Genomic DNA, 25,968 nt, shown 5'->3' on the forward strand with positions numbered 1-25,968 from the left:
TGAAATGGGTGTGGCCAGAGGCGTGGCCTAAAATTTGCTCCGGCGCGCCGCAAACTTTATACCTCTTTCCCTTCTTCAAAAGTTGGGAGGTATGGTACCACATTTCCCAGATCACAGCAAGTGCAGCAAATCCCATGGGGAATGAATGAGGCCGAACGCAGTGTTGCCGTAAGTGATCCGTTACACGGCAGATGCAGAAAAACTGCCGAATCTGCTGCAAAAGGCGACTTTCACATCAGCGATTCTTGCCAAAGTCACTGCCGATGAGTCACCAATGAGAATGAGGCAGAAGCAGATATTTTATTTATTCTTTATATGCACGTGGCTTTGGGTATTAGTGTCCCTGTGCTCTTGTGTGTATAAAGTTGGTTTAAAAAAAAAAAAATCAAAATGCACCCTCAGTGCTGTCATGGAGACGTCACGGCGAATGACAGCTCAGGGTTGTTCTTGTCTTGTCCTATTGCCCTTGAACGAAATAACGAATAAAGCTATTAGAAAAAAAAACCGTTATGCATAGAGGGTGGAGCCTGCGGTGGGCGGGAGTGACCTTCCTTCACTAGCTCGCAGCCGGGACGCCATTTTCCCTCAGTCTGCACGGACTAGCGGACAGGGAGGACGCGCCGCTCATCTGACGTAGAGCCTCACCGGCCGCTGGAAACATGCTGTCAGTCCGTGTAGCCGCCACCCTCGCCCGCTCCCTGCCCCGGCAGGCCGGTCTGGTAGGTTCTACAGCTGCTTGTTCTCTGCCGCAGCTCCCAGCGTGGCCGCCTGCGGCCTGCACTGCCGCTCCGCGCCCTCCTGCGCTCTGCGGCCTGGGTGTACGAGCTGCCGTGCAGAGGTCAACGGGGCACAGCAAGGGGCTGCAGGGCTGTGCTGCAGGACAGAGCGAGGGCGCAGGGACCGACTAGGCCGCAGGTGTGCTGTGAAGGTCACTGGTCCGGTGTCATTGTCAGCAGTGACAGGCGCTGGGGCTGACCTCCCCCTGTGCTGCCCATACACTGCCCTGTGCTGGGGCTGACCTCCCCCTGTACTGCCCATACACTGCCCTGCGCTGCCCATACACTGCCCTGTGCTGGGGCTGACCTCCCCCTGTGCTGCCCATACACTGCCCTGCGCTGCCCATACACTGCCCTGTGCTGGGGCTGACCTCCCCCTGTGCTGCCCATACACTGCCCTGTGCTACCCATACACTGCCCTGTGCTGGGGCTGACCTCCCCCTGTGCTGCCCATACACTGCCCTGTGCTGGGGCTGACCTCCCCCTGTACTGCCCATACACTGCCCTGCGCTGCCCATACACTGCCCTGTGCTGGGGCTGACCTCCCCCTGTGCTGCCCATACACTGCCCTGTGCTGCCCATACACTGCCCTGTGCTGGGGCTGACCTCCCCCTGTGCTGCCCATACACTGCCCTGTGCTGGGGCTGACCTCCCCCTGTGCTGCCCATACACTGCACTGTGCTGGGGCTGACCTCCCCCTGCGCTGCCCATACACTGCCCTGTGCTGGGGCTGACCTCCCCCTGCGCTGCCCATACACTGCCCTGTGCTGGGGCTGACCTCCCCCTGCGCTGCCCATACACTGCCCTGTGCTGGGGCTGACCTCCCCCTGCGCTGCCCATACACTGCCCTGTGCTGGGGCTGACCTCCCCCTGCGCTGCCCATACACTGCCCTGTGCTGGGGCTGACCTCCCCCTGTGCTGCCCATACACTGCCCTGTGCTGGGGCTGACCTCCCCCTGCCCTGCCCATACACTGCCCTGTGCTACCCATACACTGCCCTGTGCTGGGGCTGACCTCCCCCTGTGCTGCCCATACACTGCCCTGTGCTGGGGCTGACCTCCCCCTGCCCTGCCCATACACTGCCCTGTGCTACCCATACAGTGCCCTGTGCTGGGGCTGACCTCCCCCTGCCCTGCCCATACACTGCCCTGTGCTACCCATACACTGCCCTGTGCTGGGGCTGACCTCCCCCTGTACTGCCCATACACTGCCCTGTGCTGGGGCTGACCTCCCCCTGCGCTGCCCATACACTGCCCTGTGCTGGGGCTGACCTCCCCCTGCCCTGCCCATACACTGCCCTGTGCTGGGGCTGACCCCCCCTGTGCTGCCCATACACTGCCTCGTGCTGGGGCTGACCTCCCCCTGTACTGCCCATACACTGCCCTGTGCTGCCCATACACTGCCTCGTGCTGGGGCTGACCTCCCCCTGCGCTGCCCATACACTGCCCCGTGCTGGGGCTGACCTCCCCCTGTGCTGCCCATACACTGCCCTGCGCTGCCCATACACTGCCCTGCGCTGCCCATACACTGCCCTGCGCTGCCCATACACTGCCCTGCGCTGCCCATACACTGCCCTGCGCTGCCCATACACTGCCCTGCGCTGCCCATACACTGCCCTGCGCTGCCCATACACTGCCCTGCGCTGCCCATACACTGCCCTGCGCTGCCCATACACTGCCCTGCGCTGCCCTGCGCTGCCCATACACTGCCCTGCGCTGGGGCTGACCTCCCCCTGTACTACCCATACACTGCCCATACACTGCCCTGTGCTGGGGCTGACCTCCCCCTGTGCTGCCCATACACTGCCCTGTGCTACCCATACACTGCCCTGTGCTGGGGCTGACCTCCCCCTGCGCTGCCCATACACTGCCCTGTGCTGGGGCTGACCTCCCCCTGCGCTGCCCATACACTGCCCTGTGCTGGGGCTGACCTCCCCCTGCCCTGCCCATACACTGCCCTGTGCTACCCATACACTGCCCTGTGCTGGGGCTGACCTCCCCCCTGCCCTGCCCATACACTGCCCTGTGCTACCCATACACTGCCCTGTGCTGGGGCTGACCTCCCCCTGCGCTGCCCATACACTGCCCTGTGCTGGGGCTGACCTCCCCCTGCGCTGCCCATACACTGCCCTGTGCTGGGGCTGACCTCCCCCTGCACTGCCCATACACTGCCCTGTGCTGGGGCTGACCTCCCCCTGCCCTGCCCATACACTGCCCTGTGCTACCCATACACTGCCCTGTGCTGGGGCTGACCTCCCCCTGCGCTGCCCATACACTGCCCTGTGCTGGGGCTGACCTCCCCCTGTACTGCCCATACACTGCCCTGTGCTGGGGCTGACCTCCCCCTGCGCTGCCCATACACTGCCCTGTGCTGGGGCTGACCTCCCCCTGCCCATACACTGCCCTGTGCTGGGGCTGACCCCCCCTGTGCTGCCCATACACTGCCCTGTGCTGCCCATACACTGCCTCGTGCTGGGGCTGACCTCCCCCTGTACTGCCCATACACTGCCCTGTGCTACCCATACACTGCCTCGTGCTGGGGCTGACCTCCCCCTGCGCTGCCCATACACTGCCCCGTGCTGGGGCTGACCTCCCCCTGCGCTGCCCATACACTGCCCCGTGCTGGGGCTGACCTCCCCCTGCGCTGCCCATACACTGCCCCGTGCTGGGGCTGACCTCCCCCTGTGCTGCCCATACACTGCCCTGTGCTGCCCATACACTGCCCTGTGCTGCCCATACACTGCCCTGTGCTGCCCATACACTGCCCTGTGCTGCCCATACACTGCCCTGTGCTGCCCATACACTGCCCTGTGCTGCCCATACACTGCCCTGTGCTGCCCATACACTGCCCTGTGCTGCCCATACACTGCCCTGTGCTGCCCATACACTGCCCTGTGCTGCCCATACACTGCCCTGTGCTGCCCATACACTGCCCTGTGCTGCCCATACACTGCCCTGTGCTGCCCATACACTGCCCTGTGCTGCCCATACACTGCCCTGTGCTGCCCATACACTGCCCTGTGCTGCCCATACACTGCCTCGTGCTGGGGCCGACCTCCCCCTGCGCTGCCCATACACTGCCCCGTGCTGGGGCCGACCTCCCCCTGCGCTGCCCATACACTGCCCCGTGCTGGGGCCGACCTCCCCCTGCGCTGCCCATACACTGCCCCGTGCTGGGGCCGACCTCCCCCTGCGCTGCCCATACACTGCCCCGTGCTGGGGCCGACCTCCCCCTGCGCTGCCCATACACTGCCCCGTGCTGGGGCCGACCTCCCCCTGCGCTGCCCATACACTGCCCCGTGCTGGGGCCGACCTCCCCCTGCGCTGCCCATACACTGCCCCGTGCTGGGGCCGACCTCCCCCTGCGCTGCCCATACACTGCCCCGTGCTGGGGCCGACCTCCCCCTGCGCTGCCCATACACTGCCCTGCGCTGCCCATACACTGCCCTGCGCTGCCCATACACTGCCCTGCGCTGCCCATACACTGCCCTGCGCTGCCCATACACTGCCCTGCGCTGCCCATACACTGCCCTGCGCTGCCCATACACTGCCCTGCGCTGCCCATACACTGCCCTGCGCTGCCCATACACTGCCCTGCGCTGCCCATACACTGCCCTGCGCTGCCCATACACTGCCCTGCGCTGCCCATACACTGCCCTGCGCTGCCCATACACTGCCCTGCGCTGCCCATACACTGCCCTGCGCTGCCCATACACTGCCCTGCGCTGCCCATACACTGCCCTGCGCTGCCCATACACTGCCCTGCGCTGCCCATACACTGCCCTGCGCTGCCCATACACTGCCCTGCGCTGCCCATACACTGCCCTGCGCTGCCCATACACTGCCCTGCGCTGCCCATACACTGCCCTGCGCTGCCCATACACTGCCCTGCGCTGCCCATACACTGCCCTGCGCTGCCCATACACTGCCCTGCGCTGCCCATACACTGCCCTGCGCTGCCCATACACTGCCCTGCGCTGCCCATACACTGCCCTGCGCTGCCCATACACTGCCCTGCGCTGCCCATACACTGCCCTGCGCTGCCCATACACTGCCCTGCGCTGCCCATACACTGCCCTGCGCTGCCCATACACTGCCCTGCGCTGCCCATACACTGCCCTGCGCTGCCCATACACTGCCCTGCGCTGCCCATACACTGCCCTGCGCTGCCCATACACTGCCCTGCGCTGCCCATACACTGCCCTGCGCTGCCCATACACTGCCCTGCGCTGCCCATACACTGCCCTGCGCTGCCCATACACTGCCCTGCGCTGCCCATACACTGCCCTGCGCTGCCCATACACTGCCCTGCGCTGCCCATACACTGCCCTGCGCTGCCCATACACTGCCCTGCGCTGCCCATACACTGCCCTGCGCTGCCCATACACTGCCCTGCGCTGCCCATACACTGCCCTGCGCTGCCCATACACTGCCCTGCGCTGCCCATACACTGCCCTGCGCTGCCCATACACTGCCCTGCGCTGCCCATACACTGCCCTGCGCTGCCCATACACTGCCCTGCGCTGCCCATACACTGCCCTGCGCTGCCCATACACTGCCCTGCGCTGCCCATACACTGCCCTGCGCTGCCCATACACTGCCCTGCGCTGCCCATACACTGCCCTGCGCTGCCCATACACTGCCCTGCGCTGCCCATACACTGCCCTGCGCTGCCCATACACTGCCCTGCGCTGCCCATACACTGCCCTGCGCTGCCCATACACTGCCCTGCGCTGCCCATACACTGCCCTGCGCTGCCCATACACTGCCCTGCGCTGCCCATACACTGCCCTGCGCTGCCCATACACTGCCCTGCGCTGCCCATACACTGCCCTGCGCTGCGGCTGACCTCCCCCTGTACTACCCATACACTGCCCATACACTGCCCTGCGCTGGGGCTGACCTCCCCCTGTACTACCCATACACTGCCCATACACTGCCCTGCGCTGGGGCTGACCTCCCCCTGTGCTGCCCATACACTGCCCTGTGCTGGGGCTGACCTCCCCCTGTGCTGCCCATACACTGCCCTGTGCTGGGGCTGACCTCCCCCTGTGCTGCCCATACACTGCCCTGTGCTGGGGCTGACCTCCCCCTGTGCTGCCCATACACTGCCCCGTGCTGCCCATACACTGCCCCGTGCTGCCCATACACTGCCCCGTGCTGCCCATACACTGCCCCGTGCTGCCCATACACTGCCCCGTGCTGCCCATACACTGCCCCGTGCTGCCCATACACTGCCCCGTGCTGCCCATACACTGCCCCGTGCTGCCCATACACTGCCCCGTGCTGCCCATACACTGCCCCGTGCTGCCCATACACTGCCCCGTGCTGCCCATACACTGCCCCGCGCTGCCCATACACTGCCCCGCGCTGCCCATACACTGCCCCGCGCTGCCCATACACTGCCCCGCGCTGCCCATACACTGCCCCGCGCTGCCCATACACTGCCCCGCGCTGCCCATACACTGCCCCGCGCTGCCCATACACTGCCCCGCGCTGCCCATACACTGCCCCGCGCTGCCCATACACTGCCCCGCGCTGCCCATACACTGCCCCGCGCTGCCCATACACTGCCCCGCGCTGCCCATACACTGCCCCGCGCTGCCCATACACTGCCCCGCGCTGCCCATACACTGCCCCGCGCTGCCCATACACTGCCCCGCGCTGCCCATACACTGCCCCGCGCTGCCCATACACTGCCCCGCGCTGCCCATACACTGCCCCGCGCTGCCCATACACTGCCCCGCGCTGCCCATACACTGCCCCGCGCTGCCCATACACTGCCCCGCGCTGCCCATACACTGCCCCGCGCTGCCCATACACTGCCCCGCGCTGCCCATACACTGCCCCGCGCTGCCCATACACTGCCCCGCGCTGGGGCTGACCTCCCCCTGTGCTGCCCATATACTGCCCTCCCCTTGTGCTGCCCTGTGGTCCCCCTGCACTGCCTTTACACTACCCTACTGCTGGTTGGGGCCTCTGCAGTAGAAACCCAGCAGTCTCCTCATCCCATACATTACTAGTCATGTACAGAAGCTACCAGGTAACATTATGCTTAAGGGACTTGTCCACCAATGGGGCTCCCCCCCCCCCCCCCCCCTTTTTCTCTGATCGCCCATGACGGCACCACGGAGAGAGGGGATCCGCCCACCAAGGACAGGAAACCTACGGATAAAAAGGCGGTACCACTCTCCTGCATCAGTTGGTTTCCTGTCCTTGATGGGAGACCTACGGACTTACCAGTCAGCGTTGGAATTCCGGGGCCAACCAGTCCGATTCAGGCAGCTGGGGTCCCTCTGCCTCGGCTGGGGTGGTGACCCGAGGCACCACCGCTGGGGGCTAGTGGGCCTCAAGGGTGCGTGGAGGAGGTGACAAGGAGTTCGCGGTCACCTCCTCAGGTAAGATGCAGCAGCGGCAACATCCAGGGGGGTCCCTCTGTGGTTGCGGGAGGTGCGGCGTGGCCCTCCCCTAGCTCGCGTCAGCCTGCACACTGCAACGCCATCGGGCTTGCAGAGCCGCGCAATAAGGGTCTGCATAGGACCGGGGGTGCCGGTCAGCAGCGCCATATCTGTACTCCGGGCGCCATCTTGGAAAGTCGGCGCATGCCCGGAACTGCGCTGGTCTCGCGAGACGCCGGGGCGCCGCGGAAGCGATTGCGCAGGCGTCGGCGCTCCTCGCTGTAGCTGGACGCTCCATAGATCCCGACATGACGCTTAGGCGTTCTACAAGACGCAGGAGCGTCTGCGCAGGCGCCAGCGTTTCAGCGCTCCTCGTGCCGGCCGGGCGCTACTGCGCAGGCGCCGGGAAGTAGAAAAAAAAAAAAAAAAAAAAGAGGAGCAGCGGGAAAGTTTAAATGGGAGATTTACTTCCCCCCAGTGGCTCTGCAGTATATTGGCAGGAGCCTCAGGAGCAGTCGTGTCAGCGCCAGCGTAGCAAGTGTTGTTTTGCGCAGACCAGCAGCAGCAGTATGAGCGACCCGGCATCTCCCTTGCCTGAATCACCTCCACCTATAGCATCGCCGCAGCAGCAAAAAAGGCGGCAGCAGAAAGGTTACCAGGACACCAGCAAAGAACGCCAAAGGTCTCAACACAGCAAGGAGTCCAGCACGGCGTCGGGGAAAAAGCCAGAGGCTGAGAATTCCCAACCGGTATTTATGGGTCCTGGAGGTGGTAAGTTGATCTTCGTGAAAGTTAGAGACAGTAAGATTATTATTTGTCTCTTTTAGGGAAGGAAAAGCGTAGGTAAAACCAAGCACAAGGTCTGTGCCATCTGTAAAGAGGATCTTCCACTCGCCTGGGAGAAGCAGCTATGTAATTCCTGCATACAGCAGACGGTATCAGAAAGCCTGCCCGGGTTTGCAACAGATCTTAAAAACCTGATTAAAGAGCAGGTGGAAGACACCTTTAAATCCCTTAAAAGGGGAAGAAAACGGAGAAGGACCAGACACAGGTCCCCGTCCCCAGTCTCTAAATCTGACAGCGATAGTGCGAGTTCGGAATCCTCCGACTCCTCCTCCGCGTCTTCGTCATCCACTTCTTCCTCAGGAGGTCACAATTGTTTCCCATTAGAGGACACTGATGGCCTCATAAAGGCAGTGAGGAGTACTATGGGGTTAGTAGACTCCCACCCTAAAAAATCAGCACAAGACATTATGTTTGGGGGCTTAGAACAAAAAAAGAGGAGAGCTTTTCCGCTTAATGAAACAATTGCAGCGCTAATCAAAAAGGAATGGAAAAAACCCATGAAAAAGACTCTCCTAACTCCCAAAAGGAAATACCCCTTTGAGGATGAATCCTGCTCCTTTTGGGAAAAAGCCCCCAAATTAGATGTAGCAATAGCGAAAGCATCAAAGAAATTCGCTCTCCCGTTTGAGGACATGGGGGTCCTAAAAGACCCTATGGACAAGAAGGCGGATGCCTTCCTCAAGGGCTCTTGGGAGTCAGCGGGAGGAGGCCTGAAACCGGCAGTGGCAGCAGCATGCACATCTCGCTCCCTAATGATCTGGTTGAATCAACTAGAGGGTCAATTAAAGGGGAAAACTTCCCGAGACTTGATGCTGAAGACATTACCCGTAATAAGGGGAGCTGCGGCCTTTCTGGCTGACGCCTCGGCAGACTCTATAAGATTAGCTGCCAGGTCGGCAGTATTTGCTAATGCGGCCAGGCGTGCCCTCTGGCTTAAGAATTGGCCTGGCGATCTACAAACAAAAACAAAATTGTGTACTATCCCCTGCGAAGGGGAGTTTTTGTTCGGTTCCACATTAGATGATATCTTGGAAAAAGCAGGGGACAAGAAAAAGTCCTTTCCCTCTCTAGGTCTCCCCTCTTACAGGAAGCCCTTTCGAAACAAGAGGTTTTTCCGTAAGAACCCTGGGAGAGGCCAGGGAAAGTGGGAGGATAAGAGGAACAAGAACAAGGGGTTCATCTTTAACAAAAACCCCAGCGATACCAAGAAGCCTTCTCAATGAAGGTTCGCCCCAGGTGGGAGGGAGATTATCTCTCTTTCTCCCAGCCTGGAAAAAGATTACCTCCAGTCAATGGATTCTAAACATCATAGAATCAGGTCTGAGGCTGACATTCAAAAAATGGCCCCGTCCCTCTTTTACGATGACATCTATAAGATCTTCGGCAGAAGAACAGCTGGCAACGAGGTCATCGGGCTAGTAAAAAAGGGAGTACTCCTGGAGGTTCCCCCACAAGAAAGAGGGCAAGGGTACTATTCCCCTCTATTCCTGAGGAAGAAACCAGACGGTTCCTTCAGGACCATTATAAATCTAAAAAAACTAAACGATTACTTGGACGTTCAAGCATTCAAGATGGAAACGATAAAATCATCTATCAAAATGTTGTTTCCCCAATGCTTCATGGTGGTCCTGGACCTAAAGGACGCATATTATCACGTCCCAATACACAAGGATCACCAGAGGTTCCTCAGGATGGCAGTTCACATCAGGGGAGTCCTAAATCACTTCCAATTTTCAGCTCTACCATTTGGCCTTGCCATAGCCCCGAGGGTTTTCACAAAGCTGATAGCAGAGGTAATGGCTCACCTCAGGGAAGAAAATACCCTAATCGTTCCATATCTGGACGATTTCTTGGTGATAGGCTCCTCCCCGCAACATTGCGAGGATCAACTGGCAATAGTGATGCATTCTTTAAAGAAATTGGGCTGGCTAATAAACGTAGGGAAGTCCAGACTAATGCCTTCTCAGGTCCAGGAGTACCTAGGTCTCACTCTAGACTCCAAAAAGATGGAGTGTCGGCTCCCAGAGAACAAGATACAAAAACTAAAAAGTTTAGTATCAAGAACCCAATCTCTCCCCTCCATAACACTCCGTCAGGCCATGTCCCTCTTAGGCTCCATGACCTCTTGTATTCCAGCGGTCCAGTGGGCCCAATTACATTCGAGAGTCCTTCAATGGCAGATATTATCGGAGCAAATCCATCTAGGAGGGCATTTAGACGGGCAGTTGACTCTATCTCCTCGCACCAATCACTCTCTAACATGGTGGAAATCGCAGGAAAATCTTTCCCAGGGAGTCCCATGGGTAATTCAGGTCTCGAAAGTTCTGACTACAGACGCAAGCCCTTCAGGGTGGGGGGCCCATCTGGGCGACCTAGTAGCCCAGGGCATTTGGTCTCCATCTCTGGTAAACAAATCCTCCAACATGAAGGAACTCCTTGCAGTAAAATTTGGCCTTCAAGAATTCTTGGGGGTCCTTCACTCTCACCATGTAAGAGTAATGTCGGACAACCGGGTGGTAGTATCTTACCTAAATCACCAGGGGGGTACCCGTTCCAAAAATCTAATGGAAGTGACCGACTCAATCCTGCAAATAGCCGAGAGCAATCTCTTATCCCTAACAAGCCTACACATAAAGGGAGTAGACAATTACAAAGCAGACTTCCTCAGCCGGTCCAGCCTAAAACAGGGGGAATGGGAACTAAATCGGTCAATATTCACCCAGATCACAGAAAGATGGGGTGTTCCCAAAATAGATCTCTTTGCGAGCCATCTAAACAAAAAAGTAGCCTCCTTTTGCTCCCTATCTCCTCTGGGGAACCCAGTAGCGGTGGACGCTTTCCTGATATCTTGGGGTCACCATCTTGTCTATGCCTTCCCTCCTCTTATTCTGATTCCAGCAGTGCTGAGGAAGATTCGGGAGGACGGGGCGCTGGTCATCCTAATTGCCCCGTTCTGGCCGAAGAGACCTTGGTTCTCATGGATGAGGAAGATGTCAATATCCGACCCTTGGGTATTACCAGACCTTCAGGATCTATTGTCGCAGGGCCCAGTCTGTCACCCTCGAGTCAAGAACTTGCACTTGACAGCTTGGCTCTTGAAAGGAAATTATTAGAGAGCAGAGGGTTCTCTCCGGGGCTAATCTCAACCCTGTTACAAAGTAGGAAGCCGGTTACAACAAAACAATACGGCAAGGTATGGAAAAAATTTCTGTCTTCTTCAGGTGTAAGAATAGGGAAAGAAATTCCCCTTACTTCCATACTAGAATTCCTACAAAATGGGTTGGAGATGGGGTTGGCCACTAGTACCCTAAAAGTTCATGTGGCAGCTTTGGGAGCCCTATTCAATTTTGACTTGGCTTCAAACAGATGGGTCTCTAGATTTATCAGGGCAGCAGGAAGATCGAGGCCTCTTCCAGTAAAAGTTGTTCCTCAATGGGACTTAAACTTGGTCCTTAAAGCCCTGACTAGTACTCCATTTGAACCATTACGCGAAGCTTCACTGAAAAATTTATCTCTAAAAACTGCTCTGTTAGTCGCCCTCACTTCTGCCCGTAGGGTTAGCGACTTACAGGCTCTCTCAGCTAATCCTCCCTACACACAATTTCTAGAGGATAGAGTCATTTTAAAAATAGACCCAGCATATCTACCGAAAGTGGCTTCAAAATTTCACAGGTCCCAAGAGATATCTCTCCCCTCCTTCTGTCCCAACCCTAAAAATAAGGAGGAACAAACCTTACATACACTAGATGTAAAAAGGTGTCTCTTACATTACATAGAAGCCACTAGAGAGAGTAGGGAGGATCCCTCTCTGTTTGTGTGTTTCCAGGGTCCCCGGAAGGGGAAAAAAGCATCCAAAGCCACCATAGCAAGATGGATCACGGACGCCATCAGTCTCTCATACTCGGCAAGTGGGATGTCCGTTCCAGGGGAGGTTAAGGCTCACTCAACAAGGGCAGTGGCAACTTCCTGGGCGGAGAAAGCCGGAGCTTCTATAGACCAGATATGTAGAGCTGCTACCTGGTCTTCACCATCCACATTCTATAGGCACTATAGATTGGACCTAATCTCCTCTTCAGACCTTACTTTCGGTAAAAGGGTTCTGGAGGCGGTGGTCCCTCCCTGAATGTACTATCTATGCAATTCTCTCCGTGGTGCCGTCATGGGCGATCAGAGAAAAATATAGTTCTTACCGATAACGGTATTTCTCTGAGCCCATGACGGCACCCGTACATTCCCTCCCTTCACTTATGGGTGCGCACATCAAATTAGTGCCATAGTCTATTTATAGTCTTTAAACACGCGGTATCTCGTTATGATAAACAGTTAAAATTTACAAATGTTTTAGTAGTCTCCCATCGTTCTCTATGTAAAACAACTGATGCAGGAGAGTGGTACCGCCTTTTTATCCGTAGGTTTCCTGTCCTTGGTGGGCGGATCCCCTCTCTCCGTGGTGCCGTCATGGGCTCAGAGAAATACCGTTATCGGTAAGAACTATATTTTTTTTAAATCCATGGTTACGGTTAAAAACTTCGGTATTTTATTAAAAATGTTGCATCATTCACCTTTTCTTAGTGAGCCCGACCTTACAGGAGAGAATGCAAGGTGTTTAGCTCAAACACTGTAAAAGTAAAACTCGTCATGAAATCGAATGACTAAATTTGATTCTTTAGCCTCAAATGCATGAATTTTAAAGGGTATTTCCACTAATTGGACACCCCTTTCTTAACCCCTTTACCCCCAAGGGTGGTTTGCACGTTAATGACCGGGCCAATTTTTACAATTCTGACCACTGTCCCTTTATGAGGTTATAACTCTGGAACGCTTCAATGGATCCTGGTGATTCTGACATTGTTTTCTCGTGACATATTGTACTTCATGACAATGGTAAAAATTATTTGATAGTACCTGCGTTTATTTGTGAAAAAAACGGAAATTTGGCGAAAATTATGAAAATTTCGCAATTTTCCAACTTTGAATTTTTATGCAATTAAATCACAGAGATATGTCACACAAAATACTTAATAAGTAACATTTCCCACATGTCTACTTTACATCAGCACAATTTAGGAACCAAAATTTTTTTTTGTTAGGGAGTTATAAGGGTTAAAAGTTGACCAGCAATTTCTCATTTCTACAACACCATTTTATTTTAGGGACCACATCTCATTTGAAGTCATTTTGAGGGGTCTATATGATAGAAAATACCCAAGTGTGACACCATTCTAAAAACTACACCCCTCAAGGTGCTCAAAACCATATTCAAGAAGTTTATTAACCCTTCTGGTGCTTCACAGGAATTTTTTGAATGTTTAAATAAAAATGAACATTTAACTTTTTTTCACAAAAAATGTAATTCAGCTCCAATTTGTTTTATTTTACCAAGGGTAACAGGAGAAAATGGACCCCAAACATTGTTGTACAATTTGTCCTGAGTATGCCAATACCCCACATGTGGGGGTAAACCACTGTTTGGGCGCATGGCAGAGCTCGGAAGCGAAGGAGTGCCATTTGACTTTTCAATGCAAAATTGACTGGAATTGAGATGGGACGCCATGTTTCGTTTGGAGAGCCCCTGATGTGGCTAAACATTGAAACCCCCCACAAGTGACACCATTGTGGAAAGTAGACCCCCTAAGGAACTTATCTAGAGGTGTGGTGAGCACTTTGACCCAACAAGTGCTTCACAGAAGTTTATAATGTAGAACCGTAAAAATAAAAAATCATATTTTTTCACAAAAATTATCTTTTCGCCCCCAATTTTTTATTTTCCCAAGGGTAAGAGAAGAAATTGGACCCCAAAAGTTGTTGTACAATTTGTCCTGAGTACGCTGATAGCCCATATGTGGGGGTAAACCACTGTTTGGGCGGATGGGAGAGCTCGGAAGGGAAGGAGCGCCGTTTGACTTTTCAATGCAAAATTGACAGAAATTGAGATGGGACGCCATGTTGCGTTTGAAGAGCCACTGATGTGCCTAAACATTGAAACCCCCCACAAATGACACCATTTTGGAAAGTAGACCCCCTAAGGAACTTATCTAGAGGTGTGGTGAGCACTTTGACCCACCAAGTGCTTCACAGAAGTTTATAATGCAGAGCCGTAAAAATAAAACAAAAATTTTTTCCCACAAAAATTATTTTTTAGCCCCCAGTTTTGTATTTTCCCGAGGGTAAAAGGAGAAATTCGACCCCACAATTTGTTGTCCAATTTGTCCTGAGTGCGCTGATACCCCATATGTGGGGGGGAACCACTGTTTGGGCGCATGGGAGGGCTCGGAAGGGAAGGAGCTCCATTTGGAATGAGGACTTAGATGGAATGGTCTGCAGGTGTCACATTGCATTTGCAGAGCCCCTAATGTACCTAAACAGTAGAAACCTCCCACAAGTGACACCATTTTGGAAACTAGACCCCCTAAGGAACTCATCTAGATGTGTTGTGATAGCTTTGAACCCCCAAGTGTTTCACTACAGTTTATAACGCAGAGCCGTGAAAATAAAAAATCTTTTTTTTTTTCCCACAAAAAATGTTTTAGCCCTGAGTTTTGTATTTTCCCAAGGGTAGCAGGAGAAATTGGACCCCAAAAGTTGTTGTCCTATTTGTCCTGAGTACGCTGATACCCCATATGTTGGGGTAAACCCCTGTTTGGGCACACGGGAGAGCTCGGAAGGGAAGAAGCACTGTTTTACTTTTTCAACGCAGAATTTGCTGGAATTGAGATCGGACGCCATGTCGCGTTTGGAGAGCCCCTGATGTGCCTAAACAGTGGAAACCCCCCAATTATAACTGAAACCCTAATCCAAACACATCCCTAACCCTAATCCCAACAGTAACCCTAACCACACCTCTAACCCTGACACACCCCTAACCCTAATCCCAACCCTATTCCCAACCGTAAATGTAATCTAAACCCTAACTGTAACTTTAGCCCCAACCCAAACTGTAGCCCTAGCCCTAACCCTAGCCCTAACCCTAGCCCTAGCCCTAACCCTAGCCCTAACCCTAGCCCTAACCCTAACCCTAGCCCTAACCCTAGCCCTAATGGGAAAATGGAAATAAATACATTTTTTTAATTTTTCCCTAACTAAGGGGGTGATGAAGGGGGGTTTGATTTACTTTTATAGCGGGTTTTTTAGCGGATTTTTATGATTGGCAGCCGTCACACACTGAAAGACGCTTTTTATTGCAAAAAATATTTTTTGCGTTACCACATTTTGAGAGCTATAATTTTTCTATATTCTGGTCCACAGAGTCATGTGAGGTCTTGGTTTTTGCGGGACGAGTTGATGTTTTTATTGGTAACATTTTCGGGCACGTGACATTTTTTGATCGCTTTTTATTCCGATTTTTGTGAGGCAGAATGACCAAAAACCAGCTATTCATGAATTTCTTTTGGGGGAGGCGTTTATACCGTTCCGCGTTTGGTAAAATTGATGAAGCAGTTTTATTCTTCGGGTCAGTACGATTACAGCGACACCTCATTTATATAATTTTTTTATGTTTTGGCGCTTTTATACGATAAAAACTATTTTATAGAAAAAATAATTATTTTTGCATCGCTTTATTCTCAGGACTATAACTTTTTTATTTTTTTGCTGATGATGCTGTATGGCGGCTCGTTTTTTGCGGGACAAGATGACGTTTTCAGCGGTACCATGGTTAGTTATATCTGTCTTTTTGATCGCGTGTTATTCCACCTTTTGTTCGGCGGTATGATAATAAAGCGTTGTTTTTTGCCTCGTTTTTTTTTTTTTTTTCTTACGGTGTTTACTGAAGGGGTTAACTAGTGGGCCAGTTTTATAGGTCGGGCCGTTACGGACGCGGCGATACTAAATGTGTACTTTTATTGTTTTTTTTTTTTTATTTAGATAAAGAAATGTATTTATGGGAATAATATTTTTATTTTTTTTTTCATTATTTTGGAATATTTTTTTTAATTTTTTTTTACACATTTGAAATTTTTTTTTTTTAACTTTTTTACTTTGTCCCAGGGGGGGACATCACAGATCAGTGATCTGACAGTTTGCACAGCACTCTGTCAGATCACTGATCTGATAGGAGTGCAGGCTGCTTCACAGTGCCTGCTCTGAGCAGGCTCTGTGAAGCCACCTCCCTCCCTGCAGGACCCGGATCCGTGGCCATCTTGGATCCGGGGCTGGAGGGAGCAGGGAGGGAGGTGAGACCCTCGCAGCAACGCGATCACATCGCGTTGCTGCGGGGGGCTCAGGGAAGCCCGCAGGGAGCCCCCTCCCTGCGCGGTGCTTCCCTGTACCGCCGGCACATCGCGATCATCTTTGATCGCGGTGTGCCGGGGGTTAATGTGCCGGGGGCGGTCTTTGACCGCTCCTGGCACATAGTGTCGGATGTCAGCTGCGATAAACAGCTGACACCCGGCCGCGATCGGCGGCGCTCCCCCCGTGAGCGCTGCCGATCGCATATGACGTACTATTGCGTCCTTGGGAAGTAAAGCCCACCCCACATGGACGCAATAGTACGTCTAATGGCAGAAAGGGGCTAATCACCATTTCCCCTATATAAAATTACACCTATAGCTGTGCCAGCAGTCCTGTGCTGGTCTCTCTTTGACCAATCGGTAGCTGCTTCAGACACATCGCTCCCTACTTGTGGATGTCAGTTCTGTCTGGAGGAGGGGCAGTGAAGTGACTGCTGATTGGTTGGTTACAAGGATCATGTGACACAGCAGTGTCATGTCAGACCCATTGCTGACACCATGAGAACTGAGTATGAGGGGGTACATTGTGGTTTAAAGGGCCTACCTACTAAACTCCTAATTAACCCCTTAGTGGCGGAGCCAAACTTTTGAATTCTGACCAGTGTCTGTGGTTATAACTCTGCAACGCTTCAGCAAATCCCAGTGATTTTGAGATTGTTTTTCCGTGTCACATTATACCGTATATACTCGAGTATAAGCTGAGATTTTCAGCCCCTTTTTTTTGGGCTAAAAGTCCCCCTCTCGGCTTATACTCTAGCCATACCCGGGGGTCGTCAGGGGAAGGGGCTGTCTAATTATACTCGCCTACTCCTGACGCAGTCCCTGCTTCTTCCAGCGCTGCAGCTTCTTTCTGTAGTGAGCAGTCACATGGTACCGCTCATTACAGTAATGAATATGCGGCTCCACCTCCCATAGAGGTGGCGCCGCATATTCATTACTGTAATGAGCGGTAACTGTGATTGTTCAGTACAGGAAGAAGATGCAGCATCGGGAGAAGCGGGGACTGCACCGCGCCATGAGCAGGTGAGTATAACGGGGAGCGCTGCGCGATAGTCACAACCTCCTTGTTCCGATCCGGCTCAGTCTTTAGCGTCCTCTAGCTCCGACGCTCAGGTCAGAGGGTGCGGTGACGTGGTTAGTACGAGCCCTCTGCGTGAATGTCAGTGCTGAAGACTGTGCCGCATCGGAACGAGGAGCGGTGAATATTTTTTTTTATTTTTTTTTTTTTTTATTGCAGCCACAGCATACGGGGCAAGAGACTGTATGGGGCATCTGTATGGGGCAAGTGACTGTACGGAGCATCTTATGGGGCCATAACGCTTGTGCAGCACTATATAGGGCAAATATCTCTATGGAGCATCTTATGGGGCCCTTATTAATCTTTATGCAGGATTATATGGGGCATATTTTAATATGGAGCCTCTAATGGGGCCCATAATAAACTGTATGGATCATTATATGGGGCTCCTGATTCAATATGGATATTCAAAAACACTTAACCTACTGATGTCTCAATTAATTTTACTTTTATTGGTATCTATTTTTACTTTTGAAATTTACCGGTAGCTGCTGCATAAGAAAATATCAGAAATTTGAGAAACGTAAAAAAAAATTAGCAAATTTGAATGATTGTCCCTTTAATCCAGATAGTCATACCACAGCAAACCATTCATAACATTTCCCACATGTCAGCTTTACATCAGCACCATTTGTAAAATGTTTTATTTTGTTAGTATTTCAGGAGGTTTAAAAAAAATGTAGCGGTAATTTTTCATTTTTTCAAGGAAATTTAGATATTTATTTATTTATTTATTTTTTAAGGAACCTATCCATGTTTCAAGTGACTTTAGGGGTCTCATTTATTGTGAAACCCCCAAACGTGATAACATTTTAAAAACTGCAGTCAGGTAGTTTATTAACCCTCATGGTGCTTTACAGGAATTAATGCAAAGTGGTATGACAGAAATGAAAATGTGTATTTTTACCAACTAAATGCCTCTAACTTCTGAACAGGATACAACAGCCGGCAGACTGTAAGGGCACTCTTTGGTCATGAATTGCCATGGCAAACATCAGGACCACACAATCATGATCTGAGGGTGCCAATTTGGATAAAGAGGAAGCCCCCACACTCTGTTAACCATTTATGATGTAGTCACTATTGACAGCAGCATCTAAGGGGTTAAACAGATATGTACGGTGCAAACACTGATCGTGGCTGATACAGCAAGTTGTCAGCTATAGTGTACAGCCGACAGCTGCTGGATTATCACCTGTATGTGGAGATATTCTCTTATATCTCAGGTCAGTTAAAAGATGTGTTGGCTGTCATTAAGGGTTTAAGGCTCCAAAGATGGCAACCGTATGTCTGCATATATACGGATACTCATGCATTGGAGGTACAGAGCTCCGAATCCTCTCAGGATAGACTGGGATCCCAGTGCATGATTCCTCAGTGACGGCATATCATAGTGAGGTGCTGTAACATTATAAAGTAGGGGGTGTCCCTCTAATAAGACACTTGCAAAAAGTCTTGGGTAAAATCAAAACTTGTCCTTTTATTAAAACATGCATGCTCCAGGGCAGCACTTCAGGAACAGGGGAAACAAGTACCGCATTTTGATTGGCGCAGCGATCTTTGTCTTTGCAACACAGGCAGGGATTGGCTATTTGTTAGGCAGCCGCCAGGACCTGAACATATTGTTCGAGCATGCTGAAGACCCTCAGTTAGTGCATGGGCATGATAATGCCTTATCCGAGCGCGTTCGCTCATCGCACAGGCTTCTCTTCGATGGCTCTCTGGCGTTGTATTGTTGCTGGTAACTCCATTATTGAAGTGAGCGGCTCTGAAACACCCTTTGACTTTCCGCACATGGGTAATAGAAGTTTCTTTACACCCATTATTTTCCTAAATGGGATGTTTCATATTAAAGGGAACCTGTCACCCCCAAAATCGATGGTGAGGTAAGCTCACCGTCATCAGGGGCTTATCTACAGCATTCTGTAATGCTGTAGATAAGCCCACGATGTTACCTGAAAGAGGAGAAAAAGAGGTTAGATTATACTCACCCAGGGGCGGTCCCGCTGCAGTCCGGTCAAATGGGCGTCTCAGGTCCGCTTCGGCGCCTCCCATCTTCATTCCATGGCGTCCTCTTCTCGTCTTCACGCTCCGGCGCAGGCATACTTTGTCTGCCCTGTTGAGGGCAGAGCAAAGTACTGCAGTGCGCAGGCGCCGGGCCTCTCTGACCTTTCCAGCGCCTGCGCTCTGCCCTCAACAGGGAGCCGTGGCGTGAATACTAGAAGAGGACGTCATGGAATGAAGATGGGAGGCGCTGTACCGGACCTGAGACGCCCACCGGAGCGGGACCGCCCCTGGGTGAGTATAATCTAACGTCTTTTTCTCCTCTTTCAGGTTACATCGGCGGCTTATCTATGCATTACAGAATGCTGTAGATAAGCCCCTGATGACGGTGAGCTTACCTCACCATCGATTTTGGGGGTGACAGGTTCCCTTTAAACATCCAGGCTTTTTGATGTGTGTAGTTAACAGAGGAGAAGATTACATCAAAGTTTGAGTCCAGTGGGTGGTCCTAATCACAGCTGTGTGCACATACAGGCAAGGCTTCAAGCACTGTTAGGACCGCCCACTTGACTCCTAAGCATATAATTAGCAGGGATTAGATGTGACAAGTTATAATAAATCTCTTCCCACCAGAGTGTATCCAGCTGTAATATATTACCCGCAGAGTGGACCGCAGGTATAATGTGACAAAACTGCAACCAACAGGAAAAAAATAATTACTACTTTATTCTATTCTCATTCTTTGAAGACCTTTCTATATCGATTTGTGTGATTCTAGCCGTAAAGCCTGCACTAAGGACAGGTTAATGTCTTGCAGTGTACGTGTAGTTCTCCAGTCTTCCTGCTCTCGTTCCTCCTCATGTTGTGCCCTTGGCTTCTCTGCACTTTGTCCTCTGTGTGACCTACAATGAATGAAGTCACTTCTGGAACAGTCTATAAATACTTCTCTTCACTTGTCTTTCTTCTCAGGTCTCTAAGAAGGCCCTTGGTGCTGCTTTCGTCGCCACCCGTAACATCCATGCATCCGGATCATGGCTTCAGAAGACTGGTGAGTGCTTACAAGTCCTCTGTGCTTCTCATCCCACGTGGCCAGGGCCAGAGATGCTGTGACCTGTCAAGGGAGGGCGGCCTCCTAGGTTGTAATGTCAAGGGGAGCGGCTCGGGTCTGTGGATTCAGAGAGTAAACCCAAATCTAGTGCTGCGCCTCTAGTACCGTATGTTCAAAGGTGAAGGTTTATAAGCCCAATTAAAGCGCACTCCCCTTCTTAGGCAGCTGACACACTGCTTTGAAACATGCTACAAGATGCCAAATAGGAGCCTTGGGCTTGACAATATCTAGCGAAGACTGTTGTAATTTAGGGCATCAGGCATGAGGGAGTTGTTCATGCACAAGTGTGGTCTAGTTTTGATAGATCTTGTGTATCGCATTACTAAATGGCAATTGCTGTTCTGTACTGTACAGGCACCGCTGAGGTGTCCTCCATCCTCGAGGAGCGCATCCTTGGTGCAGACACTAGCGCAGACCTAGAGGAAACCGGTCGTGTCCTCTCCATTGGAGATGGTATCGCTCGTGTCTATGGCCTGAGGAACGTCCAGGCTGAGGAGATGGTGGAGTTCTCCTCCGGACTTAAGGTAGGTCTGTTTATCAGTCATCTCTACTGGTACCACTAGTGGCCTTCATTTTGCACCCACTACCACCCCACTCTCTCCTTTTTACTAAAAAAGCAGATCGGAACCATAACCTCCCCCCTCCTAAAAGATGGAATGTGTATACCCATCGTGTGCATATGAGCAGGATATCTACAGGTGCCCTGAACGAATCCCCTTTGTATCTCGCATCTGAATGGCACCGCAGTTGTGAATGTTCACTGCTGCCTCATTATGGTCTACAGGATTGACTGAATTGGCAGGGTTGTACTTGGTCCCTTAGTTAGTGAATAGAGATGCTGCGCACATACTTACCAGCACTCCATTTAAATGGGTATACAGGACCCCATCCATTCTAATAAATCAGTGGGGTCTTGGCCATGGGATCCCATTGATAGGACACTTACAATTGTTAATTAACCCCTTAAAGGTAAATGAGGAAATCATGTCCCAGGCATGGTTAGTGCCACAGCTTCCCAGTAAAGCCACATGAGACTGGGGAAGGTGACATGCTTCTGTGCGATGTGACCTCACGGTGGTGGTGCTGCTCTGCACTACTTTGTCCTTTTTTGGGTTAGGGGAAACGACACTGTAAGGTGTCCGTATAAAAGCCCTGATGTTGGGGGCAGAGTAGGATTTGTATATAAGTCTGTAATTTATCACTAGGGCATGTCCTTGAACTTGGAGCCCGACAATGTTGGTGTTGTCGTGTTTGGTAACGACAAACTCATCAAGGAAGGAGACATCGTGAAGAGAACTGGCGCCATTGTGGATGTTCCTGTTGGTGATGAACTGCTTGGCCGTGTTGTGGACGCCCTGGGAAATGTTATTGATGGCAAGGTAAGATGATATTGGGGGGGATACAGAACCAATGAAGGGGCTATACCAGTCAGAGAAGCTTTCATAAGAAGTAGTCTGCTGCCACTCAACTCTGTACTAGGTGAGTGGCGCCGATGACCACATGTCTGCTCGGAACTGCAAAGACTCATGAATAATGAGCTGATATGTTCAGAAGTCACGTCGTCAGCACCAGATGATCCTGTATAAGGCATTTACAGTGAATAATGATGATCAAAATATATGGAAATGGACCAGCAGATCTGATATTGGATTGCTTTTTTTTGTTGAAAGGGTCCACTAACAGGAAAAAACCGCAGAAGAGTTGGACTGAAGGCACCTGGTATCATTCCACGTATCTCCGTGCGGGAGCCCATGCAGACTGGAATCAAAGCTGTTGACAGTCTGGTGCCCATCGGCCGTGGACAGCGTGAGCTGATCATTGGTGACAGACAGACTGGGTAAGCCCTAGAAATGGTGTGGTTTTTTTTTTTTGGTTTTTTTTTTTTGCATTGTCGTGCTCTGTGCTGCTTTATTTTTTTTTTATTTTTTTTTTTTTTTTTGAGACCACTGCAAGAACCCTGGCTGGTATGACAGAATTGTGCCAACTAGAAAATGACGCATGTCTGATACCTGCTAGGTGCCCAACAGGAAGTCATACCCGACATGCAGAACGGTATCAATGCCCTGTGCAGAAAGAGGTGCTGCATAATTTCTGTACTTAGGACATCTCTGCTTTCTGTAGTGAGGGGAGCCTTCACTCACATCATTTTTTGGGGGGCTTTAAGTATATGGCAGCTATGCACAGAAAGGCATCTCCTAGAGCCAATGTGCAGGACTATGACACTTAACCTCTAGGGCTGTGCTTACTGCCTCCATCCACATCACCAACGCTGTATTCATCTGCTTATGATTTAGTTATACACCCCAACCTCGAGCAAGATGAGCCAGCACCTTCTATGATCACACTGGAATTCAGCAGGAGCTTATTCCCCCTCACTGTCATAAACTGAGAGATTCTTGGCCCCAATTCCCTTAAGTTTAGCATGGTGTAATCATTGCTGAGAAACGTATAGGATGAAGAGCTACAATGCTTAAATGAGTTGCATGCAGATACTACTCAAGACTACAATCTTTTTTTAATACCTGCTCTGTTCGCTATGCAGCAAAACCTCCATTGCCATTGACACAATTATCAACCAGAAGCGATTTAATGATGGAACTGATGAGAAGAAGAAACTATACTGTATCTATGTGGCCATCGGTCAGAAGAGATCCACCGTGGCTCAGCTGGTGAAGAGACTGACTGATGCAGGTACGACCACAACATCTACAGCCGCCTACCTGTCTAGTGCATCGATGTGCAACATAAAGCACTCCAGCTGTTAACCTTCATGCTGCAAGCTTGAGTTTTATCAGGGAATGCTGAGTTGTAGTTTCACAACTGCAGTGCCACTAGTTGCACCTTAAAGGGATTGTCAGAAAGATTTTCTCTGACTAGCAGCTCTTCCTCTTCTGATGTCATGCTGACTGACTGCTGGCTCCCTGCAGTTGGGCAGCAGGGAGCCAATGGTCAATCAGTATGTTTGCAGTCATGACCCAACAGACTTTAAGGCTATGTGCACACGTTGCGGATTTACTGCAGATCCGCAGCGTTTTTTACCTTGCAGAAATGCTGCAGATCCGCAAGGGATTTACAGTACAATGTAAATCAATGTAAAAAAAAAATGCTGTGCTAATGGTGTGGAAAAGCTGCGGATTAAAAGGAGAATGTCACTACTTTTGTGCGGATCTGCAGCGTTCTTGTACCCATTCCATTATAAATATCCGCAGGGGTAAAAACGCATGAAACCTGCGCAAAATCCGCATAAAAAATGCATCAAATCCGCATCTGCGTTTTCTGCCAAGAGATGCAGAATCCGCATAAAAAAAATTCCAGAGGCAAATCCACAACGTGGGCTCATAGCCTAAGAGCTGCGAGCAGTCTGACTGCTCTGTACCAGCAGAGATCGGTGCTTGCATTTTCCAATGGTAGTATATGTATTTTTATTTTTTTTTTTTTCCATAGATGCAATGAAGTACACAATTGTGGTGTCTGCCACCGCCTCTGATGCTGCCCCCCTACAGTACCTGGCACCATACTCTGGCTGCTCAATGGGAGAATATTTCAGAGACAATGGAAAACACGCCCTGATCATCTACGATGATTTGTCCAAACAGGTAACTGACATTAAAAATTTGCTGTTGTGACCATTACTTAAATGTCGTCTCTAAGGACTGCACATCTTGTGCATTGTAAATTGGCATAAGACTAGGCCTCCACAGTGATGCATATAAGTCACAGAAAATCTGTGGCATGTAACACGGCCCCAAACCGCCACTCACCCCAGTGTCATATGCCCAAATGTATTACATAGTGCAAAGCCTTCTGTGGTGTAAAACCTAAAATCTGCTTCCCTTGCCCCCTGTTGCTAGATCCTACCTACTTCTCTTGCTACCATTAACATGTAGTATGAGACGTCATGATTGTTGGTGCTCACATCGCACGGATCTCAAAGGGGGGGATATAAATTGACTGCCGCTGACTAAATTTTTTTTTTTTTTTTTTTCATGGCTTGTTGCTCAATATTTGCTAAAAGCCTTTGCTGCAGCCTTAGATTCCAGCTCCATGTCCGATAATTAACCATTTCTTTTTAAAAAAATTTTTTTGCAAGGCTGTGGCCTACCGCCAGATGTCTCTACTATTGCGTCGTCCTCCTGGTCGTGAGGCCTACCCAGGTGATGTGTTCTACCTCCACTCCCGTCTGCTTGAGAGGGCTGCCAAGATGAACGACCAGTTTGGCGGTGGATCCTTGACTGCTCTCCCAGTCATTGAGACCCAAGCCGGTGATGTGTCTGCTTACATCCCAACAAATGTCATTTCTATTACTGACGGCCAGGTGAGTTAGTAAATCTTCCACATGCTTCAGCTAAACCAATTGCCCACACCCCTCTTTTTTTGCACAGCTTATATTTTGCTAATCTACTACACATTGGGATAGGATCTTGAAGATGGGAATACCCCTTAAGTCCTGTGAGTGGTGATGTGGAGAAGGCAATAATGCGCACACACTGTTTTTCTCTTAGATCTTCTTGGAGACCGAGTTGTTCTACAAGGGTATCCGACCTGCCATCAATGTCGGTCTGTCTGTGTCCCGTGTCGGATCTGCAGCTCAGACCAGAGCCATGAAACAGGTTTGTAGATGTTTGCATGTGATAGGAGTGTGGAGGAGGGGTTTAGGGAGCCAATCTTCAGTCTATGTTCTGTCCATAGGTGGCTGGTACCATGAAGCTGGAGTTGGCTCAGTACCGTGAAGTAGCAGCTTTTGCCCAGTTCGGCTCTGATTTGGATGCTGCTACCCAACAACTATTGAACCGTGGTGTCCGTCTTACTGAGCTGCTGAAGCAAGGACAGTATGGTGAGCCACACAAGTATTTTCTTGCAGTATTTTATTGCCTGATGTGTCCTACAGTAATGGTGACATGGATTCTAACATGGCTTTGTTCTGCAGAGCCCATGGCTATTGAGGAGCAGGTGACTGTTATCTATGCCGGTGTTAGGGGTCATCTGGACAAAATGGAGCCAACCAAGATCACAAAATTCGAGAATGCTTTCCTTTCCCACATTAAGAGCCAACACCAGGATCTACTTGCAACAATCAGGTACGTCAAGATCTGGTCAACTATGTCTCAAAGCAACGCCAATTATTGAGGTTTCATGTGCAGGACATAGTGCAGCACCCAGAAATGTTTGATCCATCTGATGAAAATTGCAATTCACACCAAGAAAAACCCTTTGCTTATCAGAGGCTTTTGATCTACTGTGTATGGCAATGCTAATGTTTTACCTATAATTTTTTTTTTTTTCTTTTCCCCCTTCAGGGCTGATGGGAAGATCTCTGAGCAGGCAGATGCCAAGCTGAAAGAAATTGTAATAAATTTCCTGTCTACTTTTGAGTAAACTCCACCAGTTTCCATTTCCAGTCTGTGGCTGTTGCTGTTAATGCTCTTCTTCTCTGGTTCCATTTTCACTAAACTTATTGAAGCTCTTGTGGCTTTTAATGTACAGAAATTTCTCAATTGGAGAGTAAAATGTTCCATGAAAACTTTACTGAA

The 25,968-nt window shown here is 51.0% G+C and overlaps 1 protein-coding gene across 2 annotated transcripts; it reads left to right on the forward strand.

The window, feature by feature from the left end:
* The first annotated feature begins 400 nt into the window (after positions 1–400).
* ATP5F1A (ATP synthase F1 subunit alpha) lies at positions 401–25,968 on the forward strand. Of its 2 annotated transcripts, XM_069746975.1 has the most exons (12): positions 401–719; positions 20,299–20,377; positions 20,792–20,961; positions 21,643–21,816; positions 22,108–22,274; positions 22,980–23,128; positions 23,882–24,033; positions 24,528–24,752; positions 24,940–25,047; positions 25,127–25,271; positions 25,365–25,515; positions 25,735–25,968. In XM_069746975.1, exons 1-12 carry the CDS (start codon positions 660–662, stop codon positions 25,811–25,813), a joined length of 1,659 nt encoding a protein of 552 aa, XP_069603076.1. In that variant the 5' UTR covers positions 401–659; the 3' UTR covers positions 25,814–25,968. The 2 variants fall into 2 exon arrangements, with proteins under 2 accessions (XP_069603076.1, XP_069603069.1); XM_069746968.1 differs by having other exon boundaries at positions 561–719; positions 25,127–25,515.

This window comes from Ranitomeya imitator, chromosome 1 (assembly GCF_032444005.1).
Source record: "Ranitomeya imitator isolate aRanImi1 chromosome 1, aRanImi1.pri, whole genome shotgun sequence".
Taxonomy (NCBI): domain Eukaryota; kingdom Metazoa; phylum Chordata; class Amphibia; order Anura; family Dendrobatidae; genus Ranitomeya; species Ranitomeya imitator.

Coding starts and splice junctions, on each gene's coding strand:
- ATP5F1A (XM_069746968.1), top strand. CDS start 660: ATGCTGTCAGTCCGTGTAGCCGCCACCCTCGCCCGCTCCCTGCCCCGG. Junction 20,962..21,642: donor AGTTCTCCTCCGGACTTAAG/GTAGGTCTGTTT, acceptor ATTTATCACTAG/GGCATGTCCTTGAACTTGGA. Junction 25,516..25,734: donor GATCTACTTGCAACAATCAG/GTACGTCAAGAT, acceptor TTCCCCCTTCAG/GGCTGATGGGAAGATCTCTG.